This window comes from Chrysemys picta, chromosome 4 (genome assembly GCF_011386835.1).
Source record: "Chrysemys picta bellii isolate R12L10 chromosome 4, ASM1138683v2, whole genome shotgun sequence".
NCBI lineage: Eukaryota > Metazoa > Chordata > Testudines > Emydidae > Chrysemys > Chrysemys picta.
Genome location: NC_088794.1, coordinates 81695988 through 81723490, shown reverse-complemented (window position 1 = coordinate 81723490; position 27503 = coordinate 81695988). Strand labels below are relative to the sequence as shown.

Genomic DNA, 27503 nt, shown 5'->3' with positions numbered 1-27503 from the left:
GCAATGTTGTTTACCCTGTGCCAGCCTTCCTGCTCATGCACTCCTGTCTTCATGGAGCAGCCCTAGGAACCCCAGGAAACTTCACACATTGTTTAATATGAATGTGAGACAGTGAAAAGAGGAGATCATAAGGAAAGCTTCAAGGACCCATTAGAATTAGGCTTGGAAGAATTTGAATTTTATTTTTATGTAATTTCGATGGATCATATCAATGTTTATTTTTAAGTCTTTATTTCTATTTTTAGCCATTAAAATTCTCAGTTGCACAAAATTGTGGGGTTTCTGCATTTTTTTTAAAGTTTGATCAATATGTACAGGGCCAAGTTTGATCTTGGTCCAGTCCTTGCAGGGACAGGTGTCCACATTACCAAAAACACCCTTAGAGGTGGCACTAATTTTCCCTCTTTATGTCAGTCTCAGCAGAGAGAGCACAGACTGAATGGGACACTGAAAATTAATTGCCCTATCATCCCAAGAGGGGATCCTGCTAGGGATGAGGAATGCTGGCAGGGCAGTAAAGGGAAGCATAACCTGCTGCTGCCCATGTTCTATTCTATTCTTCTCTGCTCTGTTCAGGTTTGTGTGTCACATGTCACTGCAGTACGGGAGATCCTTCCAGTAGGGCATTAAGCAATGTGACTACACATCTGTTGCATGTTTGTTCTCTCCTCAGAGGGAGAAGCGTGTGCACTGGAGTGTCTTGGTTTGGTAGGATTTATATATATATATAAATAAAATATAATATATATATACAGACATACAGACAGACACACACACACAGGATGGATGTGTTTATGTTAAAGCAGGCAGGTCAAACAAATGTGCTTTGCACTTGGAGAAGAAGGTGCTGAGGTTTATGGCGGCCCTTGGTTCCTGGGGTAGTCCATTCTACTGTCTCAGGCTGGCCCCTGAGAAGAACTTCTGTCTCCCGCACAAACAAGCTTTGCCCTTATTGTAGAGAGTTCATTGTGCCAGTCTCCAGGGCTGTCAGGTTGGCAGCTTTCATCAACCACTTCATTAACTTTAAGTAAAAAAAAACCTAACCCAATTCCCCCCCCCGCCGAGAATTAAAAACGCAGCCCTCCCAAATCCTGCTAAAGAGCTGATCCAACACTTGGACCTCTCTGTGGGTTAGCCTGCAGGGCCCACCCCTTTCTGCTGACGTCTTCCTTCTATCACACATCAGACTTTTCCCAGTGGAGCTGGAAAACAAGCTTCAATGAAAACTGCCTGCTTGCGGCTGTAAAGGGATTGCAGGCACCACAGCCACTACTACTTCTGCTTTTCCCTGCCTGGCCAGGAACATAAAACCAGAAACTCCATCAGCAGGTTGGAGGGGCTGCCTCATTGCCTGGCAAACCTGGGATAATTTATTTCTCTCTTCAGTCACTTCTTTTCTCTGCTGTTATTGAGGCTCTTTTTCCTACTTCAAAGTGAATGAAACCAGGCTAAACTCTGAAAGGGAATGAATGAAATACATACTGCTTGAGAAGAAGAATCGCATGATTCTTGTGTAACATCTGTACAGCCTGAAACAATGGTTTTGTCTGTCCCAGGTATAGCTCTGGGTGCCACCTTGGGGACTGCAACTAGCATCCTTGCCCTCTGCGGTCTGACCTGCTTGTGCAAATGCAGGCGACCTAGGAAAGGACTCTCGGGAAAGGACCAAGACATGGACACTGAAAATGCTAAGCCCAGTATGCTTCACCCAGTCCAGCAGGTAAACCACCTTCTCTAATTTACTGTGCCACTTTTCTGTAAGTGTAGATGGCAGGAATGCAAAACCCATGCCAGACTGTGGTGGGTGATTTATCACATCCTATTTGTTTGCAGGATTCAGGATGTAGCAACATTTCAGTGGGGGAGGGGAGACTCAGGTGACCTGCAAAATGCACAAAGCAACAGTCAGCTCAGCTGTCATTTTACCAAAGAGGAAGCTCCTGGTGGCAAAAATACAGAAAAATAAGATTTGAAATTCCACTCGAATTGTCAGGCTAGATCCCAGGGGAAATCATTTAGCTAGAACAGAAACCTGGACTCTACTAAGAAGCAGTCAGAACATAGTTGTATGCAGAGTAGGAGCAGAATATCAGTAGTGTCAGAATCTTTTATAATCTCTCTCTCTCTGCACACACATACACCTATGGCTACTGCAGTATAGTGGAAAGGCTTCTATGTAAACAGCTGGTTTATTATGAAAACAATCCTCCTCCACATGTGAAACGGATGAAGTTTTAGGAAAGTTAAGACATGAGGTTAAAATTAGGTTTATAATATAAATCTAGTAACAACCTTAACTGTGGAGAGTCTACTTTCTCACCATGCCTACTGTGACCTGCTTTTTCTTTTCCTTTACACTTACTATAACAGCTATTTTGAAGTGCTGCAAATGCCAGATATCCCTGGTGTTCTGACTTAATTGCTCAAAGGATTCAATCAAAATAGTAGCATAGGGACTGTCAGGCTGGAATAGACTGATGGTCCATTTACTCTTGTGTCCTGTCAGTGGTCAGATGCATCAGCAGTAAAGTGTAACACTTCCCTGATGCACCTAATTATGGACTATTCAATACTGAACCTCGGGGAGAATTGTTTTTTAAAAACTTTTTTCCCTTGGCTGATTATGACCTCAGGTCTGAAACATAAAGCCTGATGGTCACTGAAAGTTTTACCTTAGCTCATGTTACTGTAGACGCTATTCTCATTTATACGGGTCTAATGATTTTTTTCTCATTCTTAGTAAGCCTTAATAATATGCTACATCAGCTAGTTCCAATAGCTGATGATACATTGTATCACAAAGTCTTTATTCATTTGCCTTTAAATTACATGGACTGCTCTATTATTTTTGTATCACTGAAAACTGCAGTAAGAGTCCTAATTGGCTTTCTCTGTGCCATTCATTAGTGCATACTCAGTCCCTGTGTAATGGACTCTCTTTTTCTTTCCAAAGTAAATAGTCCCAGTCTCAACCATATTTCTGCCTCAGTTGTTTTGAGACAAGATGGCCAAAGCTGATTATTTGCAGTGTTGAAGCCATGTTGGTCCCAGGATATTAGAGACACAAGGTGGATGAGGTAATATCTTTTATTGGATTGACTTCCGTTGGTGAAAGAGACAAGCTTTCGAGCTACACAGAGCTCTTATTCAGGTCACCTGAGCTGTGTGTAGCTCGAAAGCTTGTCTCTTTCACCAACGGAAGTCAATCCAATAAAAGATATTACCTCACCCATCTTGTCTCTCAAAGATGATAACATTTGTGGTATACACATATAATGGCACCAGGTTTTCATATTATTGATTCTTTTGGACTGCCACTAGGTATTGAGTAGATACCCTTACTTAGATCTTTCCCCCTAGACATTACAGCTATTTCTGAAGCCCTCAGTGAGTAGGGTAGAGTGTGTTTTCCAATGGAGATTTGCCTGTAATTATTCTGAATTTCACCTGTTAATGTGTTGCCCAGTTTCCTAGGTCCTCCTCGGGGTTCTCATTAGCTTTGGCTAACCTAATAGATTATTATCTGCTGATTTTTCCAGTTTACTCTTTAATACAATACTACAACAAGACTGAGATTGTCAAAGTTTACAATTAAAAATGTATCGGAATTGGGTGCCCATGCCCCAAGGCTGCTGTGAAAAATTTCATTCCAAACCTTTATTATGCATCACTTTCACCTGTTTCCAGACTGTTAATATATTGAGCAGCACTATTCACAGAGCACTCCATTATCCACTTCTTCACACAAAGACAATTTCTTTTCTAACGCTACTATTTATTGTTTTAGCTCTAAACCAATTTTTAATTCTTCATACGACTTCACCCTTGGAGTAACCAACTTTCCTGAATAGCCTCTTGAGAAAGACTTTAAGAAAAGCCTTTGGAAAGTATTAATACATTTCTGTAGCTTCTCCCTTAGGGTCCCATCCTGCAAATTGCTAAGCATTCTGATCTACCACTGAAATCAAACTGTGCTCAGGGTGCTCAGAACCTCATAGGTTCAGGCTCTCATAATATTTATTAATTTAGCAAAGCTTGCAATATTTTAATATATCTTGTTAAATTATTCACCCAGCTCTTAGTACAACATTAGTCTCCTCCTAGTGCTCCAGGGTAATAGTGTTTTGATCATCAGTTAGTTATTGTGGTTAGTAGCTAATATTTTTTTTTGCAGGAATTCCATAAAGATGATGTCTGCAAGATGAACGGAGCATTCTGTCACTGAAGGTGCAAAATGTCCCTAGTTCCCATATTCCATATGTTTGCTAGTTCTTTCCAAATTAAAAGGAACCTATTGCCAGGAACATGCACTCCCTAAAATGTCTCTGATTTAAAAGTACTCCATATTCACCATTACACCATTGTAAATCTTCAAATCTAGTTTGTCTGTGAAGTGAAGTGTCTGTTATTATGAACAGTCCTGTCTTTTTTGTTGCTGTTGTCCACTAACAGAAAGCTACTTTAATACACTGTATGTCCTAGCCAGTGCTTGGAACACTTTATTATTGAGGCTTGTCAATATCAGGGGATTCTGATACACAGAGATGACAAAGAGAGAGGAAGCTAGACTATATTGGATCCACTGTTGTGTTGTTTTCTTTAACACTGACCTAACGTTGTTTGAAATGGGACTACATCAACATGAACTAGTTACCTCCTAGGGTGCGCCAGGCGGGTCTACATGGGGCAGTTAGAGCGCTCTACAAATCACACCTCACTAGTGCACTTTGCCGGAGCTGTGTAGACAAGCTCTATGTTTGCTGTATAGAAAAGCCCCAGGGTTCTGAAAAGCACCTATAACCAGGATTGGGTCTTGTGCAAACAAAGATATATCTACAGAACAAGTAAAACGAGGTGGCTTTTATATTGCCACTTTGAAAAAGCCTCAGAGCACGGGACACAGTAACTACCACAAGCTTGTATTGCTTGTGAGTCAGATACAAGATCAGCCAAGGAAATAATCTAGGCCAGCGTTTTAATGATGTCAAGGAGGAACACAGAAGGGTCAAGAGCAGCGTCCTATCTAATTTGGTCTTATTTCATACAGGATGGATTCAGCTCTCTTGCTCTTCACCTTATTTGAGACTGCTGTAGTTTGATTTGTAAAAGGGACTTTCCGCGAGCAATACTCAGTAAGAGTATCAGCTGCCAGCACTTGCGAAGCAGAGCTGGCAGCATGAACAATAAACAGAGGCAGATGCAGTTGGAGGAGGGGGTGGATTGGTCCCCACTGGTTTGCATATGTCTCTCATCTCTAATTCTGAAGAGCAGACAGACTAACGTATTATGTAAACCCAGTGGAGCTGTCAGTTGTTGTGTGCTGATGGATTTCCTGACTAAGTGTCTGGCTTTTAGCAAGCAGGGGAAGTGATAGTAATAACAATACTTCATATTTGTATTGCATCTTTCATCTCAAAAGTTCCTCAGCTGCTTCACATAGTACAGACTTACACCACTGAAATGCAGCCACCTATGGTCTGGAGGGCAGCAGCCAGGTGGATAGCTACTGCAGAGCACTCTTTGTATAAGAGAGAAGGGAGAGGAGATGTTGGTCACAACCCCCAGAGCATGGGACCTTGTTTTGCAAGATATTGCCCAAAGAGTCCTGCCCACTGCACAGAACACAATTGATTTACTTTGGGAAGAGGAAAGTCTGACCTGACCATGCTGGGATTTGAACCTGTTATTTCAAGGAGTTTAAGTATTTCAGAACTGAGGTTTAAATCTCTAAGGGTAAAATCCCACTCCCTCCTTTTTGCCAGCAACAGGCTTACTCACTGTGCAAGTCCCACTTATGGCCAGGGCTGGTCCTCATCAGAGGGGTGAATTTCTCTCTAAGAGTATAGACCAGAGGTCATAAACTAGAGTGGAGAGAACATGGATAGTGGACTATGGTGAACAATCCTGCACTGGCTACCTGGGGAGATAGAGGCAATGACCTAATAGGACTCTTCCATTGCTAATGGCTATGACACTATGATTCTGTGGGCATCACATGCAGAGTGTGGTTAAAAACCAAACTACATTATTCTTTTTGCTCTATTGAGCTGCTCCTTGAGGAATGGGAATATTCCCTAAGGACATGGAATCTGGGAGCAAAAGGCTCTAACTCAAGAGACTGCTTCTCCCATGGTACCATCCACATTCATTATTAATATGAATCAAAGTAACTAATGGAAAAACATTAATTACAATTAAGAATATTGTCTTGCTCACTCTCTCTCTCTCAGTCTAAATGTAAAATGAAATAGCTTGGCAGTTAATGGGACAAGAGATCCTTCCACCACAGCATGCTCCCAATAAAATAGTCTTTTCCACTTCTCCAGCACCGTTCACACAAGATCCTCTAAATGCTTTAGAAGCACAAAAGCAAACTGGTCAGAGTTGGGGTAGCTCCTACTCAGTCTCTGTTTTTTCCATGGACAAATCCAAATATATGTTCACACAGAGGGATTTAAATTTCACATAGCTGGGATTTACATTTAGAGTGTAGGTGGGGATGGAATTCAATGTCCCATTGACAGATTTTTTACCTGCCTCGCCTTATCAATGAAGGGTTCCTATGTTGGGTGAGCTATAGCAACAATCCCACAGCTCTGAGTTCATTGTTGTGCTTTTCGCACTATCCTTCTGTACTCTGTGTTGATTCTTGTGAACCAGCATGGGACTGAAACCATAAAATGAACTCTGACCTATCAGACCAAAATGTCAGACCAGCTAATCAAGGAACTTTTACCTTAATTTGTTGATGCTGTCATCTTGTTTGTTCCCTGGAAAGTGCTCAGACACTATGGTGCTGGGTGAGGTATAAACCAGAATCAGTAGCCAATGCCTGATGATTCCAAGAGAAATGGAAAAAACCCATCCTACAGAGGACAGTATTGAGAATATTTTCCCATGAAGCTTTGAGAGAAAGGCAGGGCCTGTTGATCTAAAACTGAGATGGACCTGACCCCACTCCAAACTTTGCAACTGGCCCCTCTCTGTGTAATCAGCAAAACAAAAAAACAAGATCTGAACAGTTCTGAAACCAAGGCCTGAACTTTGTGACTCAGGCCTGTCTTGAGTTCAAAATCCTTACTGCCAAACTGTTATTATTTATATTACAATAGCACCTGGAGGTCCCAGTCAAGATCACAGCCCCATTGTACTAGACATGACAAATGCCTAGTAAGAACCATTACCTGACCTAAAGAGCTTACAGTCTAAATAGAGAAGATGGACAACAGGTGGGAGAGGAAACAGAAGCTCAGAGAGATAATATTATTTGCCCAAGGTTACACAGTTGGTTAGTGACAGAGATTAGAATACAATCTAGGCTTTCTGACTCTTAGTCCAGTGCACTATCCATTAGACCACACTGCCTCTCACCATGGACTCTATGTATTTTTAAAGCTACTGCAATTTACTTATTGACAGTCCACTGGATCACCATTCCCCAGGTTTGCCCCTGGACCTCCTCTTGAGCCAGTTACCCTTTAAGCAGTTTCACAGCAATTGTCTTTATAGGAAACATTACATATATTTCCTTTGCTGCTTGTATGAAGTTATTTCGCTGCTCGCTTTCCTGGTTCAATTTAGCTGTCACTCCATTAACTTAGTTTCACAACAGCCAGCAATTTGATTGCAAAATTCCTACTGAAGTTAGGATAAAGCCACTCAGAGGCTAAGCATTAGGATATAGTCAGCAGATAACTCCAACCACAGGAAATATTTAGATGAGAGACGGTAAATGAATGTTCAGAAGCAGGGAACAGATGTTTAGATAGTTGGCTGTAGATGGGGACAGGAAAGAAGTTTTTCCATTGCTGTCTGGAACACAGAGATAATAAGATTCAATATTTGCAGAGCATGTTGTTGAAAGAACAGTAGACTCTTAGGTCTGGCCTTGTGAGGATGCTATAAGCCTTCCTACTTCTAGGGGCAGTCACAATCCCAGTCCTTGTGTTTCCTGAGTACAATGACAGGAGAAGTAACACAGCACTGCCAATGGCACTGGACATCCCAAAACATGTGGGGAGGTGTGACTGTCAGACTGTGGCTGAGAAACCTGTGGGAAATGCATATTACACCTTCCCAAGGAGGCAGTATGAGCACTAGTCTGCCTGATTGTGTGAGCCAAAGGAAGCCAGACATCAGTTACAGCACAGACCCAGCTCCATTCACAGCCTCTTAGCCTAGTGAGGAATTGGCATAGACATATAAAGTAGGGGCATATTGCTACTGTGAAGTGGGGCGGGAAATCAACAAATAGGAAAGTTTCCCTTTTCTATTGCAAACAAATGTGTGTTGAGGGGTGAGTCTGAAGAGGACGCAAACTGAGAAACTGGGCAACAGGTCTGGCAAGGAGATCTCTTCATGGTAGATCAGCCATGTAACAATGGCATTAGGAATGATTGGATGGATCATTTTTTCCCCTTGGTCTGGGCTCAGCTGGTCTTGGGCAAGTTGGTAGCATTAGTCTAAGCTATACAGAATAATGAACAGGCTCTTTATTTCAGTTCAGCGTTAAGAAGACTACTGAACCCATCCAGCCTCGGCCCCTCCTGAAGTTTCCCAACATCTATGGCCCAAAGCCAGTTGTGACTGCCCCAGAAATTGTTAACTATGTGGATTATGCCTTGAAGACAACTGAAGAGCCAACTAGAGGAAAAGATGAAGTTCAGGATCAGAACAGAATGAAGATACAAGTCAATGAGGAGTTATTTGTTCTCCCTCAAAATGGTAGGAGCATTTTCAAGTCCAGTGGAACCATTTCCCCTTCAGACTGGTGACCACTGCTGCAATGCCCAGGTGTCTGATAAGCAACATAGGACTTGTACACAAGATTAAAATGCAGTTATAATCAGAATGGTAGATGTAAAAATGACCATTTGGGGCTCCATAGTTCTTCTCTCTCTCAATGATCCCATCACAAATGTGCTCAGTTGGCAAACCACCTGAGGCTTGCTCTGTCCACCATCATTTTAAATGTGGTTGATTAAGATAAAGTCAAGATGGAGCCCATCAGGGGGTTCCATTAGTGAAGCAGAGGCACACACCAGTGCCCTGAATAGTTTTAAATCCAGAGTCCTCTGACCTGAGAGAGTCTAATTCTAACTGTTTGCATCTGGCAGCATTTCATGCTTGTAATAGTTCTGTGCCCATATTGATTTTAATTCCTGAGCTGCCTTTTTAACTGCACAATTGATCCAGGTGGCTATAACATTAATACAGTCTTCCTGGGGATTTTCCAGTGGGAACAATGCACTCCATGCATGGTTTATATAGAGATTTATTTTTAAATTGAAAAATCACTTGACAGTTTCTCGGTCTCTTTCTGGGCAGAGGGCCACTCTCCCAACCCCTCCTCACTGGGAAAGAAGGAGACGGTGAGCATTTAAGCATCAGCCTACAGAGTCAGAAGGAAGGCAATAGGACTGGGCTGCTAAAGCAAGCTGGCTGCACATGGGCTGGCACCAGAGCTTGAGGTGTGTGTATCAATGCACTAATCTCTGTGCACTACCAACTCCACAAGTGCTCTGGCTTCCTGCTGTGCCTGATTCCATAGGTCAAGTGTTATTAAAATAAAACAAGAACTGTTTGCTTTCTCCTCTGTATACCATGTCACACTGATTTTGATTCTGACTGGCATTTGCTTGGGGAATAAGTCCCAGCCCCCTACCGGCACCTGATCCAAACTGATACTGCATGCACCAGTGTCTGGCAATAAAATACTGTGGCTTCCTTTTCAGTCCTGCCTGTTACTTTACTTGAGGTAATTAACCTAATATATACCCCCATCCAAACAGCCTCACCACTTTCTACCTAGCCAGGCACTGTGGGAATTAAGGTAACAGTTTCCTTCTGTGTGGGAAAGAGGATCCCCTAAAAAGGATTCATTCCAATAGCTTTAGTAAAATTAGTTAGCTATGTAAGTGGGATCAGAGTCAGCTGTGAAGTCCTTACCCCCAAAAACTTACAATCTAATTCAGGGAATATGTGAAAAAGAAATCCAAGAGCAAGAACATGTGTCGTTACCATGGGTGGGTAATGGGATGAAATGTGTGGCTTGCTTCCTAAAGCCCAGGTAGCACACAGAAAGTGAAGTCTGTCCACATCTGGAAGGAGGTGGAAAGTGAGACGGGGAGGGCGGCGCTACAGAACAGAGTCAGTGAAGCCAGGTGGTGAATTTGGCTTGATGAGGAATGAAGCCTTGTTAACTGGGTTACTTCAGTTCCAGGTGCAGTAAAGGATGTGTGTGTCACTGAGCACCTGAGCCCTGAGAAAGCAGCCAGCTGTAACCAGGTCCCTGAACTCCGCTATTCCCTTGGGTATGATCGACAGAAAGCTGAGCTGTGTGTGGCCTTTCTTGAAGGTAAGTGGCTCCCCATCCTGCATACTTTATATAAACAAGCCTTTATTTGAAAGATACATGATATCTTCTGACTCAAAGTATTTAATCTCCCACATAATAATCAACATGTCCCCACAGAACCGAGAGACATTTTATTGGCTATGGGGCTTTCAAACTAGAATTGCCAAGAGATTTCACTGCTTGAAAAGAATGCACCATGGTTTAGCCACACTCATGCGGTTCAAAGGCAGTATGAAAGAATCAGAAGGAGTTTGTCCTATTCTACCCATGTTAGAGGTGGGCAGATAAGGATCCTTCTCTCTTACTGTTGTTTTAAGGCGATGCGCCCAATGAGGTGACAGGCTCAACATCCCCTTCCTCCTCCTCCCACCCCTCCAGCCAAACATTTTTTTTTGTTTAGCCCTTCTGTCTGGTCCTGTAAAGCAAATCCAGATGAAGGACAAACAAGCACATGGATTTATGATTCACGTAAGTGACAGGAAAATCTACACAGCTTCCCACAGCTAGACTATCAAAAGAAAGATCTAACACTACATACAACAACCCTCTTACTCAGGCCAAGTTGGAGGAAGGGCTGTTTAAAATCACATTCCTCTTATATACCCTGTGGATAAGGTAACTCCCTCCAGCTGAGCCTAGCCATGTGGCTGGGCTCTCTGGCAATCTCACTAAGGACAGACAGTTGAGGGATCCTCCTTACTACTCAGAGATAGAATGCTGTTAACCCTCTCCTTGCTAGTCACAGTCCTCCTGGGAGCATAAAGCAGAGCTAAGTGAGTAATGCAGAGAGAGTACAAGTTCCCCCCGAAAACCAGCCCAGCTATCACCTTCCCAAGCAAGGACTGAAGGGTGTTAAATTGCAGCCAGCATCCTGGGCAAGCTGCCTGCAACAAGTCCACAGCCTTGAGTTTCTGAGGTTGACGTGCATGTTCAGTGAGCGCTCATCTCATACGCATGTTGTACTCTCTCTGTTAGCTCAGCAGGAGCTCTACTCTCTTAAAGAGACAGAGGAGTCTCCTGGGTAGCAAAGACTTGCCCGCTCACAGCTGCTGAGCCAGTGGGCAGAAGGGCAGCTTTCCACTGACAGACATGCACGCTGACTTTTGCAGTAACAAAGAGGCCTTGTTGCTACATTACCCAGCTCAGGAGTAGAGACGTTGCTGCAGCCCTTGGCCTGGAGGGCTGATAGGTTCGTCACTGTTCATGGAACGTGTGAAATGATATTTTATGTACATTTTTCATTTGAGACCTTTCAGCCTCGGGATGAAATAAAGAATAGGAAAATCTGGGGCTGAATATCAGGAGGAAAATCCTAACACTAAGCAATTAGACTGTGGAATGGTCTCCCAAAGAAGCCATTTCAAAAAGACTGGACAAAACACTTGGGAATGAACTTTAGGGACATACTGCACTGGTCCCTGGGGGATGGACCAGATGTGCTAAGCAGCCTTGTACACCTCTACCTTCAGTGACTGATCAAGTCCCTTTAATGCATTTTATATGAGGCTCTCTTTCTGATCCAGTGTGAAGATAAATTAAAATCCCCCCTTTCCCCCTGAATATTTCATGTTGTGTCTTCTCAGGCTACTGGTTCAGTGCCCTTGAATGATGCACGTTTACTTGAGTGTGATGCAAAATCTCCCAGACAATAACAATATCCCTGTGCATTTGCTGAAGGACAAGGACAATAATATTCTTGGGTATGTTGAAGGAAAAATAAATAACTTTGGGCCCTGGACTTTGGTCTCTCCAGTGCTAGTTAGAAGGAACAGCAGGTTTTAGCAACATCTTGGATTTCATTTTATGACTATAGTGAGCCAGGCAAAGGCCCCACAGCCTTCTGCCTTTGCATACCTAGCCCTTGTGGTAGGATGTTTCTTTTAATGCAACCTTCCCTCTCCTTGTCCTCCAGCTATGCATGGAAGCATGATAGGGGACCAGGATGCTGGCTGTGACTGCTACATCCTGGGCACTTTGATGAGCAAATCTGGCACCACAGAGGCCCAGACAGTGCTGAAGAAGAAAGTACACCACATCATCTGGGAGGAAGCTCTGCTGTTCCCATTAGCCGAGGAGGAGGTGCTAGAAGGGATGCTGACTCTCACCTTGAGGAACTGCGACAGGTTCTCTAGACACAGCATTGTTGGGGAAATTAAACTGAGCCTGGCTAATGTGGGGGAACCCTTCAGAATGGCCCAGTGGGAGAAACTGAAGACCCCTGAGAAGGTATCATGTCAATACTTATCAGTAGCTCAGGCAATATAACAAGTTAGTTTCCAAAGTTAGAGACGCTTATTTCAATAGACATATAATAACCAGGTCTGCATTTACACTGGGCCAGATTCTGAGTGGTGATGAGCCTCCACAACTCCAAAGACTTCAAAAGATCAGCGGTACAACTCAGTATCTGACCATTTCAGCAAGTAATCAAAGTGCTCCAACTCAGCTCCTAACCTTATAGCTCCCAGCACACATCCCTTCCTTCTCTTTGTGTTACCTGATAATCAATCACTGAAATACAGTAAAAACAACAAGGAGTCCTTGTGGCACCTTTGTTAGAGACTAACAAATTTATTTGGGCATAAGCTTTCATGGGCTATACCCACTTCATCAGATGCATGGAGTGGAAAATACAGAAAGCAGGTATAAATATACAGCACATGATAAGGCAACTCGGATCTTTTCAAGTGTGTGTGTGGGTCAGTGCTAACTAGGTCAATTCAATCAAGGTGGATGTGGCCCATTTCCCAGCATTTAACAAGAAGGTGTGAGTATCAACAAAGGGAAAAAATTTTTCTAGTGACCCAGCCACTTCCAGTCTTTATTCAGGTCTAATTTGATGGTGTCAAGTTTGCAAATTAATTCCAGTTCTGCAGTTTCTTGTTGCAGTCTGGTTTTGAATTTTTTTGTTGAAGAATGGCCACTTTTAAGTCTGTTATTGAGTGTCCAGGGAGATTGAAGTGCTCTCCTACTGGTTTTTGAATGTTACAATTCATGTCATCTGATTTGTGTCCATTTATTCTTTTGCATAGAGACTGTCTGGTTTGGCCAATGTACATGGCAGAGGGGCATTGCTGGCACATATCACATTGGTAGATGTGCAGATGAATGAGCCCTTGATGGTGTAGCTGATGTGGTTGGGTCCTATGATGGTGTCCCTTGAATAGATATACAGACAGAGTTGGCAACGGGGTTTGTTGCAGGGGTTGGTTCCTGGGTTAGTGTTATTGTTGTTTGGTGTGTGGTTGCTGGTGAGTATTTGCTTCAGGTTTGGGGGCTGTCTGTAAACGAGGACTGGTCTGTCTCCCAAGATCTGCGAGAGAGAGGGATCGTCCTTCAGGATAGGCTGTAGACCCTTGATGATGCACTGGAGAGGTTTTAGTTGGGGGCTGTAGGTGATGGCTAGTGGTGTTCTGTTACTTTCTTTGTTGGGCCTGTCCTGTAGTATGACTTCTGGATAAAGAAAGTAACAGAACACCACAAGCCATCACCTACAGCCCAACTAAACTAAAACTAACTAAAACCTCAGCATGGAGATGCATTGCAGAGCTGTGGGGAGGGTGTGGCAAGCAATGGAATACAGAGAGTGCTGCAAGTTAGGATTGAGTGGAGCTGCATGTTGGAAACATCTGCCTCTATCTTGCATTAATCTAGGCAGTGCTATTATTTTTTGGTTTTTGTGAGTACCGCATGAATTTTGAGCACTTGTGAATTTTTAAAAAAGTAAACCCTGAGCACCAGGATCAAATAGAGACAGGATTGAGATAGAACCCGGGTTCTGGACAGAGCAAACAACACAGCAAGGGACAAGCATTACTGACATTGTTGCTGAAGACTGAAATAAGTAATCATCTGGCCTTATAAGTAATACCTGAGGACTGCACAGTAACTTTATTTGAATCATAGAACTTGGAATCTGCATCACCAGTTTCCCACAATGCTAGTTTACCTGGACAGTACTCAGATACTACAGTGATGAGCACTATAGAAAACCCTGAGATAGACAGATGGATGGTAAGAATAAATGGATGGCTTGGATCAGTTTAGCAGATGGTGTTTATGGCCTTGGCTACAGGGGAAAGTTTTACCAATTACATTGGTAGAACCCCGCCCCCACCCCCACCTGGACACACTTGTTCTAGTATAAGAGTGGCTTTTTTTTGGTTTAACTTAACCCCTCCCCACCCAAGCCACACTTCTACTGGAATAAGAGTGTTTACACGGGGGATTAGATCTGTATAATTGTATTGGTCAACATTCACACCTTAGGCTATACCGAAAAAGTTTTTCCATAGAGACGAGACCAAAATCTGCTCCAGTAGCCATTATACAAAAGGTGCCAAGAAGCTCCCTGTATATAGGATTAGGAGACACCAATACATCTTCAAGATGACAGGACCCTAGACATATTGTCCCTTCTGCCCTGGTTCATCTTTACAGCCATTCACTTGATAAGGCAAGACTGATTCCTTTTCTAACCCGCGAGGAGTAGGTTAACATTAACAGTGGCTATGAACAGTGCCCCAGTTTGAGCTGAAAGATGTGCAGTGAAAGCTGTATTTGCGTCATCAGGGACCTGGGCGAACCAATCATTACACAGCCAGCTTAAATACAAGTCATGAATCATTAATTGAGAGCCAGGGCGGGAGGGAATGAGGGAGCAAGAGAGAGAGGATCAGAGATAGGAGCTATTTTTGTCAGCGTACATCCAGGAACAATGTTGCTGGGATTTGTTTAAAGTTGGATATTTCCTTGAAAAGCCGTGAGCTGCAAAAATGTCAAACCCACCCTCTCTGGAATACTCCTACACAAATATAAGAACGGAGACGGGCGCTCACAACTGGCCAGGTAATGTCATTGTTCTTCGGAAACGTGTAGAGTGCTGCCGCTGGTTCAGAGCAACGTTCACCACATTATAAAAACTTCAGATGTTAGACTGGTTCCACTAGTCGTGTCCTCCTCCCCCCCCCCCCACTCGTTTAATGCTCTCTGCTTCCATAGCACTTTCCATCTCAAAGTGCTTCACACACATTATTAACTGATGAAACCTCACGGTGCGTTGATGTGGCAGGTAGTTAGGGTCCGGCAAATAAGTGATTTTTTTTTTTTTTTTAGTTCACTGCAGTTTTGAAAAATTGAAAAAATAATTGGTTCTACCTGAACCAAATCCAAAAACTCAGAAGAATTTTGATGAATCAAAAAAGTCAACCAAAATTTCATTTCCAGTTGAACAAAACATTTCATTCAACCTGAAACAAACTGTTTCATTTAATTTCCAGGTATCTTATAACATTAAAAGCAAAGGAAATGAAGAACTAGATTCACAAAACAGCCAGAGGAGGAGGTTTCACTGGAGCAGGGATTTGAAATGGGGTCTCCCACATTTTAGGAGAGTGTCCTAATTGCAGTGGTGTAGGGTATTTTGGGATAGGGCTTTCTCAATCTTTTCTGTCAAAACTGTTCTATTTTGTATAAAATACTTGGATAGCCAAATAGTCAGTCCTCAATGCTGCAGAGCAAGTCATTGGCTATGTCTTTACTGGGGGGGGAGAGGGGGGCGGGAGCGCGTGTATGTGTGTGTTTACGGTGAGATAGATAGCTCTCTTGATATGAAATCCTAGTGGAGACAAGTAACAGCAGTTTTTTCCTAGATGTAGCTAGTGGAGGTACCTCAAATAGTTACGCTGAGGTGAGAGCCACCTGTGCCTTATCTCCAGTGGGATTTTACATTAAGAGCGCTATCTTCATGTGTAAATACATAATATTTTCAGTGAAGACATAGCCATTGTCAAGAGTCTGATTAGAATCCATGGCTACTGCCTCTCTTTAGATTAATTTAGATTTAGGACACTTTTTTTCAGAAGGTGGATGAGTACAAGGTTTTCAATGCTGCCTGCGCACCTTACCCGAGTTCATGAAAAAGTTTTACATTGGCTCCTCTGAGGATTTTGCTTAATCTGAGTTTGGAGTTTCCCTGGTAATGACTTCTTGGCTGGTTTGTGTATGAGTCATTCCAATCAGATAGTTATGAGAGCAACATTTTCTAGAGAGTAAATCTGTTGTTAATGAATGTCTGTTCACATCCACAGCAGCCAGCAAGCAGAAAACTTAATCTGAAATATTTATAGCCTACTTAGAACTGAGAGAGGAAGGCACAAAAAAGGCCTGGATAAGGGATCTCTCTCCTAAAGTTTCTAGTCTTTGTTGGGAAGTCCAAAGGGAATCCACTTCATTGAACAGTGGCTTTCAAGGACCTTTCTGGACCATTAACCTCACATTAAAATGGGGTTTCTGTCACAAGCTGGTGCTACTTGAGTGAATGATTACTTCCTCTTTGTTTCCCCCTTTCATATCTCTGTGCACACACATTCTCTCTCTTTCACTCCTCTGACTCCCCACCAGAAAACAATGTCATTTTCAAAGGAAAGATCAGTTGTCAGCGTGATTATTTTCCACTTGTTCTGCCTACAGGTATACATGGGGGCGGGGAAGAGAGAGAGAGAGAGAGGAAGGCCAGAAGGCTAAGAAGCCAATCACTAATGGCAGAAAAGGAATACCTTGCTCATTCAGAGCATCTACCTTAAAGAAACTAGAGCAGGGGTGGGCAAACTTTTTGGCTCAAGGGCCCCATTGGGGTTGCGCAACTGTATGGAGGTCCCAAACAGCCTGGCCCCCGCCCCTCCCACTTCCTGCCCCCTGACTGCCCCCCTCAAAACCCCCAACCCATCCAACCCCCCCCCTTTGTCCGCTCACCACCCCCTTCCGGGACCCCCACCCCCATCGAATCCCCCTGCTCCCTGTCACCTAACTGCCCCGACCTCTATCCACACCCCCGTCCCCTGACAACCCCCCCGGGACTCCCACCCCCTATCCAACCGCCTTCTGCTCCTCATCCCCTGACCAGGGCCGGCTCCAGGGTTTTTGCCACCCCAAGTGGTGGGAAAAAAAAAAAAAGCCACAATCGCGATCGGCGGTAGCTCCACCGCGCCGCTTTCTTCTTCGGCGGCAATTCGGCGGTAGGTCCTTCCCTCTGAGAGGGACCGAGGGACCCTCCGCCGAATTGCCGCCAAAGAGCCCTACGTGCCGCCCCTTCCCCTTGGCCGCCCCAAGCACCTGCTTGCTCAGCTGGTGCCTGGAGCTGGCTCTGCCCCTAACCACCCCACCGGGACTCCCACCCCCTATCCAACCGCCCTCTGCTCCTTGTCCCCTGACCACCCCCTCCTGGGACCTCCATCCCTAACTGCCCCCCAGGATCCCACCCCCTTATTCAACCCCCCTGCTCCCTGACTGCCCTCCCAACCCCTATCCATATCCCCGCCCTCTGACAGGCCCCCTGGGACTCCCACTCCAAACCCTCCTTGTTCCCCATCCCCTGACCACCCCCCCAGAACCTCCGCCCCATCCAACCGCCCCCTCCTCCCTGACTGCCCCCCCAGGACCCTCCACTCCCTTACCCAACCCCCCCACTCCCCACCCCCTTACCAGCAGCAGGAACTCACAGCCGCGACACCCGGCCAGAGCCAGCTGCGCTCCCCACGCTGCCCAATGGGAGTGGTGGGCCAGAGCACGGCCTGCACGGTGGCATGGCTGCAGGGGATGGGGGGACAGCGGGGGAGGGGATGGGGACTAGGCTCCCCGGCCGGGAGCTCAAGGGCTGGGCAGGACGGTCCCATGGGCCGGATGTGGCCCACGGGCCGTAGTTTGCCCACATCTGAACTAGAGCTTGGGAAAATAGAAGGAATCACTCTCAGATTTGGCAAAACAAATGGCACAAGTGCTGATTTTATACATATATTTTTAAAATACCCTTCCAAGCTTAAGTGACTAGCTCTGGTTCATTCGGTGTATGAGTGTAAGTTAGTGTTGTGGTACCCATGGGCATTTTCTTCTCTTTCCCTGGGGATAGCCCATCTGGATTATTTAAAGCCAGGACTTAAAGTTTAGACAGAATGTCCTCACACAAAGGGTAGCTGATATAAAGGAACAAATTACCACCAAAGGAAATAATCAAAGCAAGAGACATGAATTAACTGGAAAGGCAGCTGCGGGATAATCTGTCAGAAAAGAATAAAGGCTAAAGGATGCAGCTAAAATTTCTCTGTTTAAATCTTTCTGGTACTGCCCAGCATACTATATCTGTTACATCCCAACTCTCCATTCTCTGGAGTAAATGTCCCACTGAATGATGCTGCTGTTAGGAAACAGTTATTTTCCAGCAGCTATGAAAGGGTTAACCCACAGAGTCAGGTGAATCAGTGAGGAGAGCACTACTGTGAACTTCCTTTCAGCTGAGTTCTGTCCAAGAGCCTCCTCTTTGCTTCGTTCCATCAGACCTCAACTAGTCTAACTGGGGATCCTTGTGTAATAGGGCTAGGATCCAGAGACAACGTGACTTGCTGCATTTGAGAGTTTCTCATTGATCTTTGGCACCACATTGCTCAATGGTATGGACAAGACTGGATTTTGAATTTGCCTCTCTTTCATGCTTTTCTTCTTGACTCTAGGAGCCAGATGCAGGCTATGGGGAGATACTCCTCTCCATCAGCTATCTGCCAGCAGCAAACCGCCTGCTTGTGGTGCTTATAAAAGCCAAGAACCTCCATTCCAAACAGCTGAAAGATCTCCTGGGAAAAGGTGAGTGAAGAACAGCAATAGGGGAACTGGGCAAATTTCTATAGGACACAATGGAACCAGGGTGATCTGATTTATGGTGAGTCAATACAGTAGGGTGACCAGACAGCAAGTGTGAAAAATAGGGACAGGGGATGGGGGGGGGGGTAATAGGAGCCTATATAAGAAAAAGACTGCAAAATCGGGACTGTCCTTATAAAATTGGGACATCTGGTCACCCTACAATACAGTCACAATCTAATCTAATGCCCCTCGTCCCCATATCTAGAAACCCTAGTCATATACTAGGTACACAGTACATAGTCATATATTCACCTGCCTATTCATTGTAACTGTATCATTCTACGACCATTAATGGTCTAATTACAGATAGAAGCCAATGGTGGCAAAGACTGCATTGTGTGGTGTGGTTTCAGGACAGGCAAGGAGAGGGTGGAGCAGAGGGGGTTCAGCAAGATCCAGCAGCCCTGCTACTATATTGCTAATCAGTGCACAGCAGTTTCAGATGCTTCGCCACACTCTCCTGTGAAAGAAGGAGTTCTGCTTGTGTATAATGATCCTTTCTTGCCCTTGACCCATCTGAAGGCCTTCAAGGAGTAGGGTTGGTAAAGGGAGTTAGTTATATTCTTCCAAGACTTCCCTCCAACCTGCAACCCTGAGGCTATGTTAACTTGCACTGCTTCATCCTCTGCACTGCAGAACGTCCCACCACATCCCCTTATGGGAAGAGTGGGAGAGTCTTTGGAAGCATGCACCTGCAAGACCTGTATAGCCAGGTGGTAGAATGGAGGCAAAGGTCATCACTGTGAATCCTTCTTGCCTCCTGTGATCTCATGGGATCTGTAGGTTGAGGAAGGAATCCATAGGATTCTTTCAACATGGGACGAACCATGTCCACTCTGGCAAAATAATTCATATTAGAATTCAGCAGTTTCCTTTTCCCATTGCAGGTTCTTTCCATGTAGGGAAATGGGACCCATTGCTTTTGTGGATGGAATACTGGATGGAAACCCCAAACTTCGGAGGTGTTCAGAATCCAACCCCATATCTGTGTTCTAAATTCCATCTCTGGCCTTCAGCTCTATCCCAGGGTACACAAAAGCCTTGGATTTAAACTTCCCTGAACTCCAAAGGAGTGTTCTAGATTCAGATGCTGATCTCCATCTGAATAGATTGTAGCATCTGCTATTTTATAACATCTGCCTGGGCATCTTGGACTTAATAAACTGTGATTAAAAAGCAAAAATAACTAAAATAATTTTAAGAGAGGAAAACAATTAGAAGTTGCTCATATGCTTTTCCTTTGGTCTATAGTCATTAGTTCAGATTCTCTTTTAATGACTGACTGCCTGTCCTGTGCTCATGACTGTGGTGTCTTTCTTTCCTTCATTTCCCATGCAGATGTATCTGTCAAGGTGACCCTGAAGCACCAGTCTCTGAAACTGAAGAAGAAGCAGACAAAGCGTGCAAAACACAAGATCAACCCAGTCTGGAATGAGATGATCATGTTTGAAGTGCCCCATGAGCTGCTACGCGCCTCCAGCGTGGAGCTAGAAATGCTAAGCCAAGATGGCCTGGGGCAGAGCCAATCACTGGGCATGTGCAGCCTGGGTCTGCATGCCACAGGCACAGAGAGGAACCACTGGGAGGAGATGCTGAGGAACCCCAGGAGGCAGATAGCCATGTGGCACCAACTTCATATGTAGCCATGCGATCTCTGTCATGACCAGCCAACTGCCTTTCATACTGGGAGGTCTCTGAGTGAGGAGGAGTAAGCCAAGTTATATTTAATCTTGCAGGAATGTGAACCACACCCATCCACAAAATGACCAATCACAGCATTCTGTTATGGACACTGCCTTTTTCGGGTTTCCTGCCACAAGGACTCTCTCAAGCTAGACCAGGCAAAGTCCTGGAGCCTACATTGTAGGGAAGAGTCAGTTCTGAACGCTCTCCTAGGGATGGAATGCATGTCCCCAACAGACCTCTAACTTCTACAAGGACAAGATTCTGACACTGAAAAGCCGCTGGTGAAAATAAATGGGGACTCTCAGATAGGCTTTTGTATGTGTTATATTTAAAGGTGAGCTGAAAAGGGAAAAAATGGGTTTGTGCTATTATTTACTGCTTTATGATGGAGAAAGAAGGCCTGATTTTTATTTAGTTAGTTAGTTTTCTGCTTATTTTTTATTTTATATGTTCAGGTCTTATCTACCCTGCTTTCCCTTGAAGACTCTATAGATGACTGGTGAGCTAGCAGGTATACAGCATACTTAATCAGGTTTCCCTTCTATGGTAAGAGGGGAAGTGAGTTTTATTCACAGTGTTCAAATCACTGTCTTTTTATTAACATTTTTAAAATCAAACAGTTGACAAACCGTTTAGAAGAAAAGTTCTCTTTATTAAAGGTTTAACACGTCTAGCCCTTCAATTAATGGCAGAGAGAGATCTCCCTGTCTGTGTCTACCTCTGCTACAGAGACCGCCAGCAAAACCGGGAAGCGCAGATTAACATTTCTAAGGTTAATACGTTCAAGAAGAATTTTTCTATGAATACAAAATGAAAAAAGGGCACAACCCCCCCTTTGTTCATTTTTGCCACCGTAAGTCTCTTTTCAGAAACACTGGATTTCTGAGCTCCTCTTGGGAACGTAGAGTTCAGGCTCAAAACTCAGGCCTTCTCCCATCTCACAATGTGGTAGCCAAGCTTCTCTAGTGGAAGCGACTGGGCTCTCTGCATGGTTCGACCTCACCAACTTAGAGATGCTAACACACACGCTATCATTTCCACCTGGTATATACTTAAAATCTGTCCCTATACTGTGAAAAAAACAAGTAATGAAAATAGATGGGCCAAAAGGTTATAACTCAGTCCCAGGTTTCTAACCCGTCAACAAACCTTCCTCACCAAAGCCCCCATTGGGGTGGTGGTCTCGGCAATAGTTGTGTCTATTTTGCAGTCAATGTTTTCCATATTGCTTTAGGTGGCCGTATGGAACAAAGAGCAAAAATAAACTGGTTCCTGAGATATGAAAAAGAGAGAAGCTACGTGAAGGGAAAAAGAGGCAGAAACATAAAAAGACAGTAGAAGAACACAGAGAAAAACAGAGAAAGATGGAGAGAGAGAGAGTAGATCATATAAAAAGAGCGAGAGAGGCAAAGAAGCAGAGGTATTCTCCTGATAGTGTATTGTACATACCCAGCCTTTGAAGTGAGCACTGCCAAAACCTGTGTCTGGATTCCTTCGTTGCTGGAGTCTTTGATATCTTGGATTTAGGGTGCTAAAAGCCATTGAAAACATGAAAGCTTCAAGGTCTCTTATCCCAAATCTATATGTGTAAGTAGTGTATCCCTCTTTCTCCCAGTGTTCTTGGGGGAGCTCTCCTCTCTGTCTCTCACATGCAGGTCATGGACATAAGAATGGCCATACTGGGTCAGACCAAAGGTCCATCTAGCCCAGTATCTTGTCTTCCAACAGTGGCCAATGCCAGGGGCCCCAGAGGGAATGAACAGAACAGGAGATCCATCCCACAATTCAGAAAAATCACTGACGGTGTTCTATCCTGTTATTGCCAATGAATTGCCACAAATCCTTCTACTTACTGCCATCCTTTCTGCTTAGAAATAGACTCATTTCTGAAGTGAGCAGGTGTTGGATATTCTGATTATGTTCCAGGAAGCAGATGAGACTGAGTAAATTACATAGGATTGTTTCACCAACAGTTTGGGTTTGATACGGAGGTGCCATACTGAAACCCAATCTTAGTTACCAGCACTGCTTAGAAGAGCAGCCCAGAAGGTTGCCAGGTACTACATCATCTCAGGACTGAATGACTTTCTCTTCACTGGCCCATTAACTTGCCATCACCTTTCTCTTGTGCTTTTGAGATTTGGCATGGCTTAAGTGTAATCATTTACACTCCTTTCCATGTCTGATGATACCCCTTCTGTATCCCAAAAGAGATATTGCTTTGTCCCTATGAGCTCCCTGCTTGTCCTGCCACTCCATTGCAAACAGCAGGCTCACCTTTAAGAGACATGCCTGGGGACAAGGCATTCAAGGGGCTAAAGATATAATCATACTGTCCATAGCTCTGGAATACTTAAGAAATTACCCAATCTCCACCACATTTGGTCACTTTAAACCAGTATTATTCAGTTTGTTCCCTGGCCTACAGAAGATTGCTGCTTAATTAATAAGCAAGAGCCAAAATTCTGAACAAGATGGAGGAAAAGCCCGCACAAGACTCATGGAGATGCTAAAACCATCTATTCTGTTACAATATGTACTGTAACTGTAGGGTGCTGTATCCCAGCTGTGTGGATAATTCTGTTCTCTCAGTTAGCGCTGAATCAATGTACCAGCGTGGAAGTAAGGGAGGATAGCTGGAAAACATTGTTGATTATTAAAGTTTCCATGCTATGTTTTGTAAGTCAGTGTTATATTTGGTTTCCTTGCCTAATTCTAATGATGTAGCAGCTATATCCTGTCCTCCCTAAACTGCCCCTGCAATTTCAAACTTCCAGTCCTAAATTGTTCAGTATGTGGCTGTTTCCTGTGTTTGATATGCAAAGGAATTTCATTTCAGTGATGAATGATCACTATATATCCTCACCAGGGTCAGCATGAGGCTCAGTAAATTGATGGACTCAGTTATGCTTTCACACATTGAAGTGCAACTCCATTAAAGTCAATAGACTTGCACCAGTATAAGTGAGAGGAGAATCTGGCCCAATGTTTGGAAAGACTCAGAGGAAAGGAGCTAGAGAAGTGTATGATATTATCACCCATCATCAGGAAGCTGGAACCAGATACAAAGTCCATCCCCCACCCCCCCAGATGGGAGGAGGTTGTAATTTGGCTCCATTAGAGAGATAAGCCCAAGAGCTGAAGGCCCTGAATTCAAGTTTCCCCAGTGTTTGCCTGGGATTTGGATCTGAGATGCCAGACTGAGCCCCTCTTTTATCATTAAATGATAACTGAATTTCCTGTGTATCTTACAATTGCAACCAGCATTACTTGATTCCTATTATGACCAGCTGAAGTACATACTGGACTAACTTGTAATTACCTCCACTTCACAATGTAAAGAGTTATTGATTCTCTGTTATGTACTGTGTAGTGCAAGTTGTCAATTGTTATTCACCAGCAAATGCATGATTCATATGTGATTCAATAATGAGGTGGAAAATAGGGTACAATCCACATCAGTAACAGAGGCTAGACTTCAACACAATGACATTTACTAGCACTATGACAAAAATTTAACAAAGGCACTGAACTGATGTGGCTTTGGCCTCATTTCTTGCACTTTTGTGAAGGTCAGTTTAGGTCTAATTAGATCTAATTAAAGAGCTGAGATGGAACATGTTACATGTGTTAAAGTTCAGCTCAATCACAACTGAATTTTGTTCTCTTGAAAGTTAACAGAGTGATGAGCTATCGGAAATAAAAATACTTAGCAGTCATATAGTTCTTTTCATTGGTAAGTCTCAAAAGGAAGGAAGAATATTGAACAGCACAGAAAAATGGTGACATGTCGCCTTCCAACAGGAATGACCAAGTTCTTCTGGTTACTCAGCCCCTTTCACTGATGTTTTTATTGTACAGAACCAGCTTTTGGTTGTCTATGTTGTACTCATAGTCCAAGGCACAAAAGGAGAGCATGAGACTTGTCAATCGTGTCGGACATTACAGCACAAATGTAAATCTTCAATAGTAAATAAATAATTCCAAACTGTGAACAGTGTCTGTTTTAATTGTGGTAGGATAAGTCCCCTATGCCTCTAACTCACAAATCAGACATGTAACATTTTTGTGGTGGATCAGTGGAAATCTGAGGAAGACCTTTTGAGCTATGCCATTGAGTACATAGATGGTATAAGGTTATGCGGTGGCATGAGACAGAGTTCAGGGTCACACCCTTGCCAAGCACAGGAAGATTCCTGCCTTGCTTTTCAGCAAGAAAATGGAAAAGCAGTGCTGGAAAGGCTTTAGTGAAGCTGTGAAGATAAGAATGGACATATTGGGTCACACCAATTGTCGATCCAGCCAAGTCACCTGTCTTCCAAAAATGGCCAGTGCCAAATGCTTCAGAGGGCAGAACAGGGAATTATTGAGTGATCCATCCCATCATCCAGTACCAACTAGCAGTCAGAGGTTTAGGGACCCCCAAAAGATGGAGTTGCACCCCTGACCATCTTGGCTAATAACTATTGATGGACCTATCCTCCATGAACTTATCTAATTCTTTTTTGAACTCAGTTATACTTTTGGCCGTCAGAGCATCCCCTGGCAATGAGTTCCACTGGTTAACTGTGCATTTTGTGTGAAGAAGTACTGCCTTTTGTTTGTTTTAAACCTGCTGCCTTTTAGTTTCATTGAGTGACCCCTCATGTTTGTGTTATGCAAAAGGGGTAAACAAAACTTCCCTATTCACTTTCTCCACATGGTTCATGATTTTATAGACCTCTATCATATCTCCCCTAGTCATCTCTTTTTTAAGATGGACAGTCCTAGGCTTCTTAAACTCTCCTCATATAGCAGCTGTTCCATTCCCTTCATCATTTTGTTGCCCTTCTCAGTACCTTTTGCAATTCTAATATATCTTTTTTGAGATGGGATGAACAGAACTGCATGCAGTATTCAAGCTAGGAGTATATCTTGGATTTATATAATGGCATTATTATATTTTCTGTCTTATTGTATCTCTTTCCTAATGGTTCCCAACATAGTTAGATTTTTTGACTACTGCTGCACATCGAGTGGATGTTTTCAGAGAACTATCCACGATGACTGCAAAATGTCTTTCTTGAGTGGTAACAGCTAATTTAGATCCCATCATTTTGTATGTATAGTTGGGATTATGTTTTCCAATGCATATTACTTCACACTTAAAAATGAGAAGGGATGAGCAGATAAGATTTGGAAATTAGGCTTCTTATGGTATTTGGAGCTGACTCTGAATCAAAATTGTAAAGGTGAATTTGGATCTGAATTCCCATCTGAATACCCTAACTGGTGGATGGGATTAGGGGAGCTGCATTTCCAATGTAGTATCTTCTCCTTCCAGAACAGCCAACAGTGGTGTGGATTTGAAGTTCTGGTTTGGGACTGTCCCCAGTTTTAATCCCTTCAGTGCTGACTTCCTCCCAAACATTAGCACTTCAGTGAAATACCAAGTCCATAAGAGCACAGGAGGTGTCCTTTGTGTCTCAGGGGGTGAGAGCAAAAACAAGAGAGATGGGAGACAAAAGCATGAAGACTGAGACACAGGAGATTGAGTTCTGAGTCATCCATTTAGAACTGGTGTTCAAGGTTGTAACTAGCACGAGCTGTCACAGAGTGAGAAGAGCAAAAGAGACAAGGAAATAGCTTTGGGAGAGAAGGTGGGGGAGGCTGTACAGCTCGATTAACAGCAGAGACATTCTGATTAAGATAATTTTAAAACATGGTGGGGAAACGGTATAGTATGTCTCACAGGGGTTCCCACACCCCGGTGCTGGTGTCACAAAGGAGATCAGCAAAATGTTCCCACCTGCAGAAGGCTCAGATGGTCAATCAGGCCAATTCTACTTAATCCCCTTTTTTTACATAAGAGGAAGAGGAGAGGTTCTGAGGATACCCTTACTTCCAAACAAGATTGATGCAATTTGCCATTGGGAATGCCTTCTCACCTATTTGCAGTGGTGTTTATTTTCAGATTAATTTTTTTTTTTTTTTAATATAAGGAAGTGTCCAGTAAATTTTAATTAAACTGTCATGGAATTCCCAGCCTGCTGCACCAGAGTGTAACAGAATCCAGGGCCCTTGCCATAGATATTGGGACCAACCTGACTCAGAGTACCAGGGGATTTGAAGACTCCTCCTCCCTGCCCACCCAATCCCTAGGAAATTTTGCCCAGGTTACTTCACATTTTCTCATTTAAATCTTGGTGGTTGTGAAAACTGAAGACTGATAGCACTGCCCAGAGCCAGAGAGGGGCTGTGAAATGTCTCTCCAAAGCTCTTGAATCGATATAGGTCTGCTAGGACACCACAACCCAGATCTGCAGCCTACCTGATTCTCCAATCCTGGGCTTTTCAGCACAGCTCTACTGACTCACCTCAATCCGGTCTCTGCAGCAACCCCTGCTATTCCAGTCCTTCAGCATCTTCCACAGCTCTGTCAATGGCCCCCTGGCCAATGCAGGACCCAGTGCACCTCAATATTCACCTGCATCACACCCTGCTATAGTATGTCTAATCCCTCATGCACACACCTCTGCTCCTGGCCTGCCCCTCAAACCTGATCTGCAACACTCCATGTGATTGCCAGTCCTGGATCACTTCAGTCCCAACCTGTAGCCCTTTCCCTCTCCTTTTTTGAAGGCCACTCTGCTGAGTGTCCCAATCCCTCAGAAATGTGAGGCAGCTGTAAGGAATATGAGGTCAGCAAACTTATTTTTTTACTTGGACTAAAATGGGCTTCAGATCCAGGGCTTCAGAGTGATGAAAAGTCGAGTCACCACATTCT

The 27503-nt window shown here is 43.8% G+C and overlaps 1 protein-coding gene across 1 annotated transcript; it reads left to right on the top strand.

Annotated features, from left to right (window-relative positions):
- Positions 1–1149: 1149 nt before the first annotated feature.
- SYT13 (synaptotagmin 13) lies at positions 1150–24728 on the top strand. Its single transcript, XM_005302225.4, has 6 exons — positions 1150–1720; positions 8502–8724; positions 10217–10357; positions 12270–12583; positions 18862–18991; positions 20390–24728. Exons 1-6 carry the CDS (start codon positions 1538–1540, stop codon positions 20692–20694), a joined length of 1296 nt encoding a protein of 431 aa, XP_005302282.2. The 5' UTR covers positions 1150–1537; the 3' UTR covers positions 20695–24728.
- Positions 24729–27503: the final 2775 nt, after the last annotated feature.

Bases quoted from the DNA above. Each gene is read 5' to 3' on its own strand.
- SYT13 (XM_005302225.4), top strand. From the start codon at position 1,538: ATGGTTTTGTCTGTCCCAGGTATAGCTCTGGGTGCCACCTTGGGGACT. The intron at 12,584-18,861 runs GTATCATGTCAA...TCTTGACTCTAG, and splicing joins AACTGAAGACCCCTGAGAAG to GAGCCAGATGCAGGCTATGG. The intron at 18,992-20,389 runs GTGAGTGAAGAA...TTTCCCATGCAG, and splicing joins GAAAGATCTCCTGGGAAAAG to ATGTATCTGTCAAGGTGACC.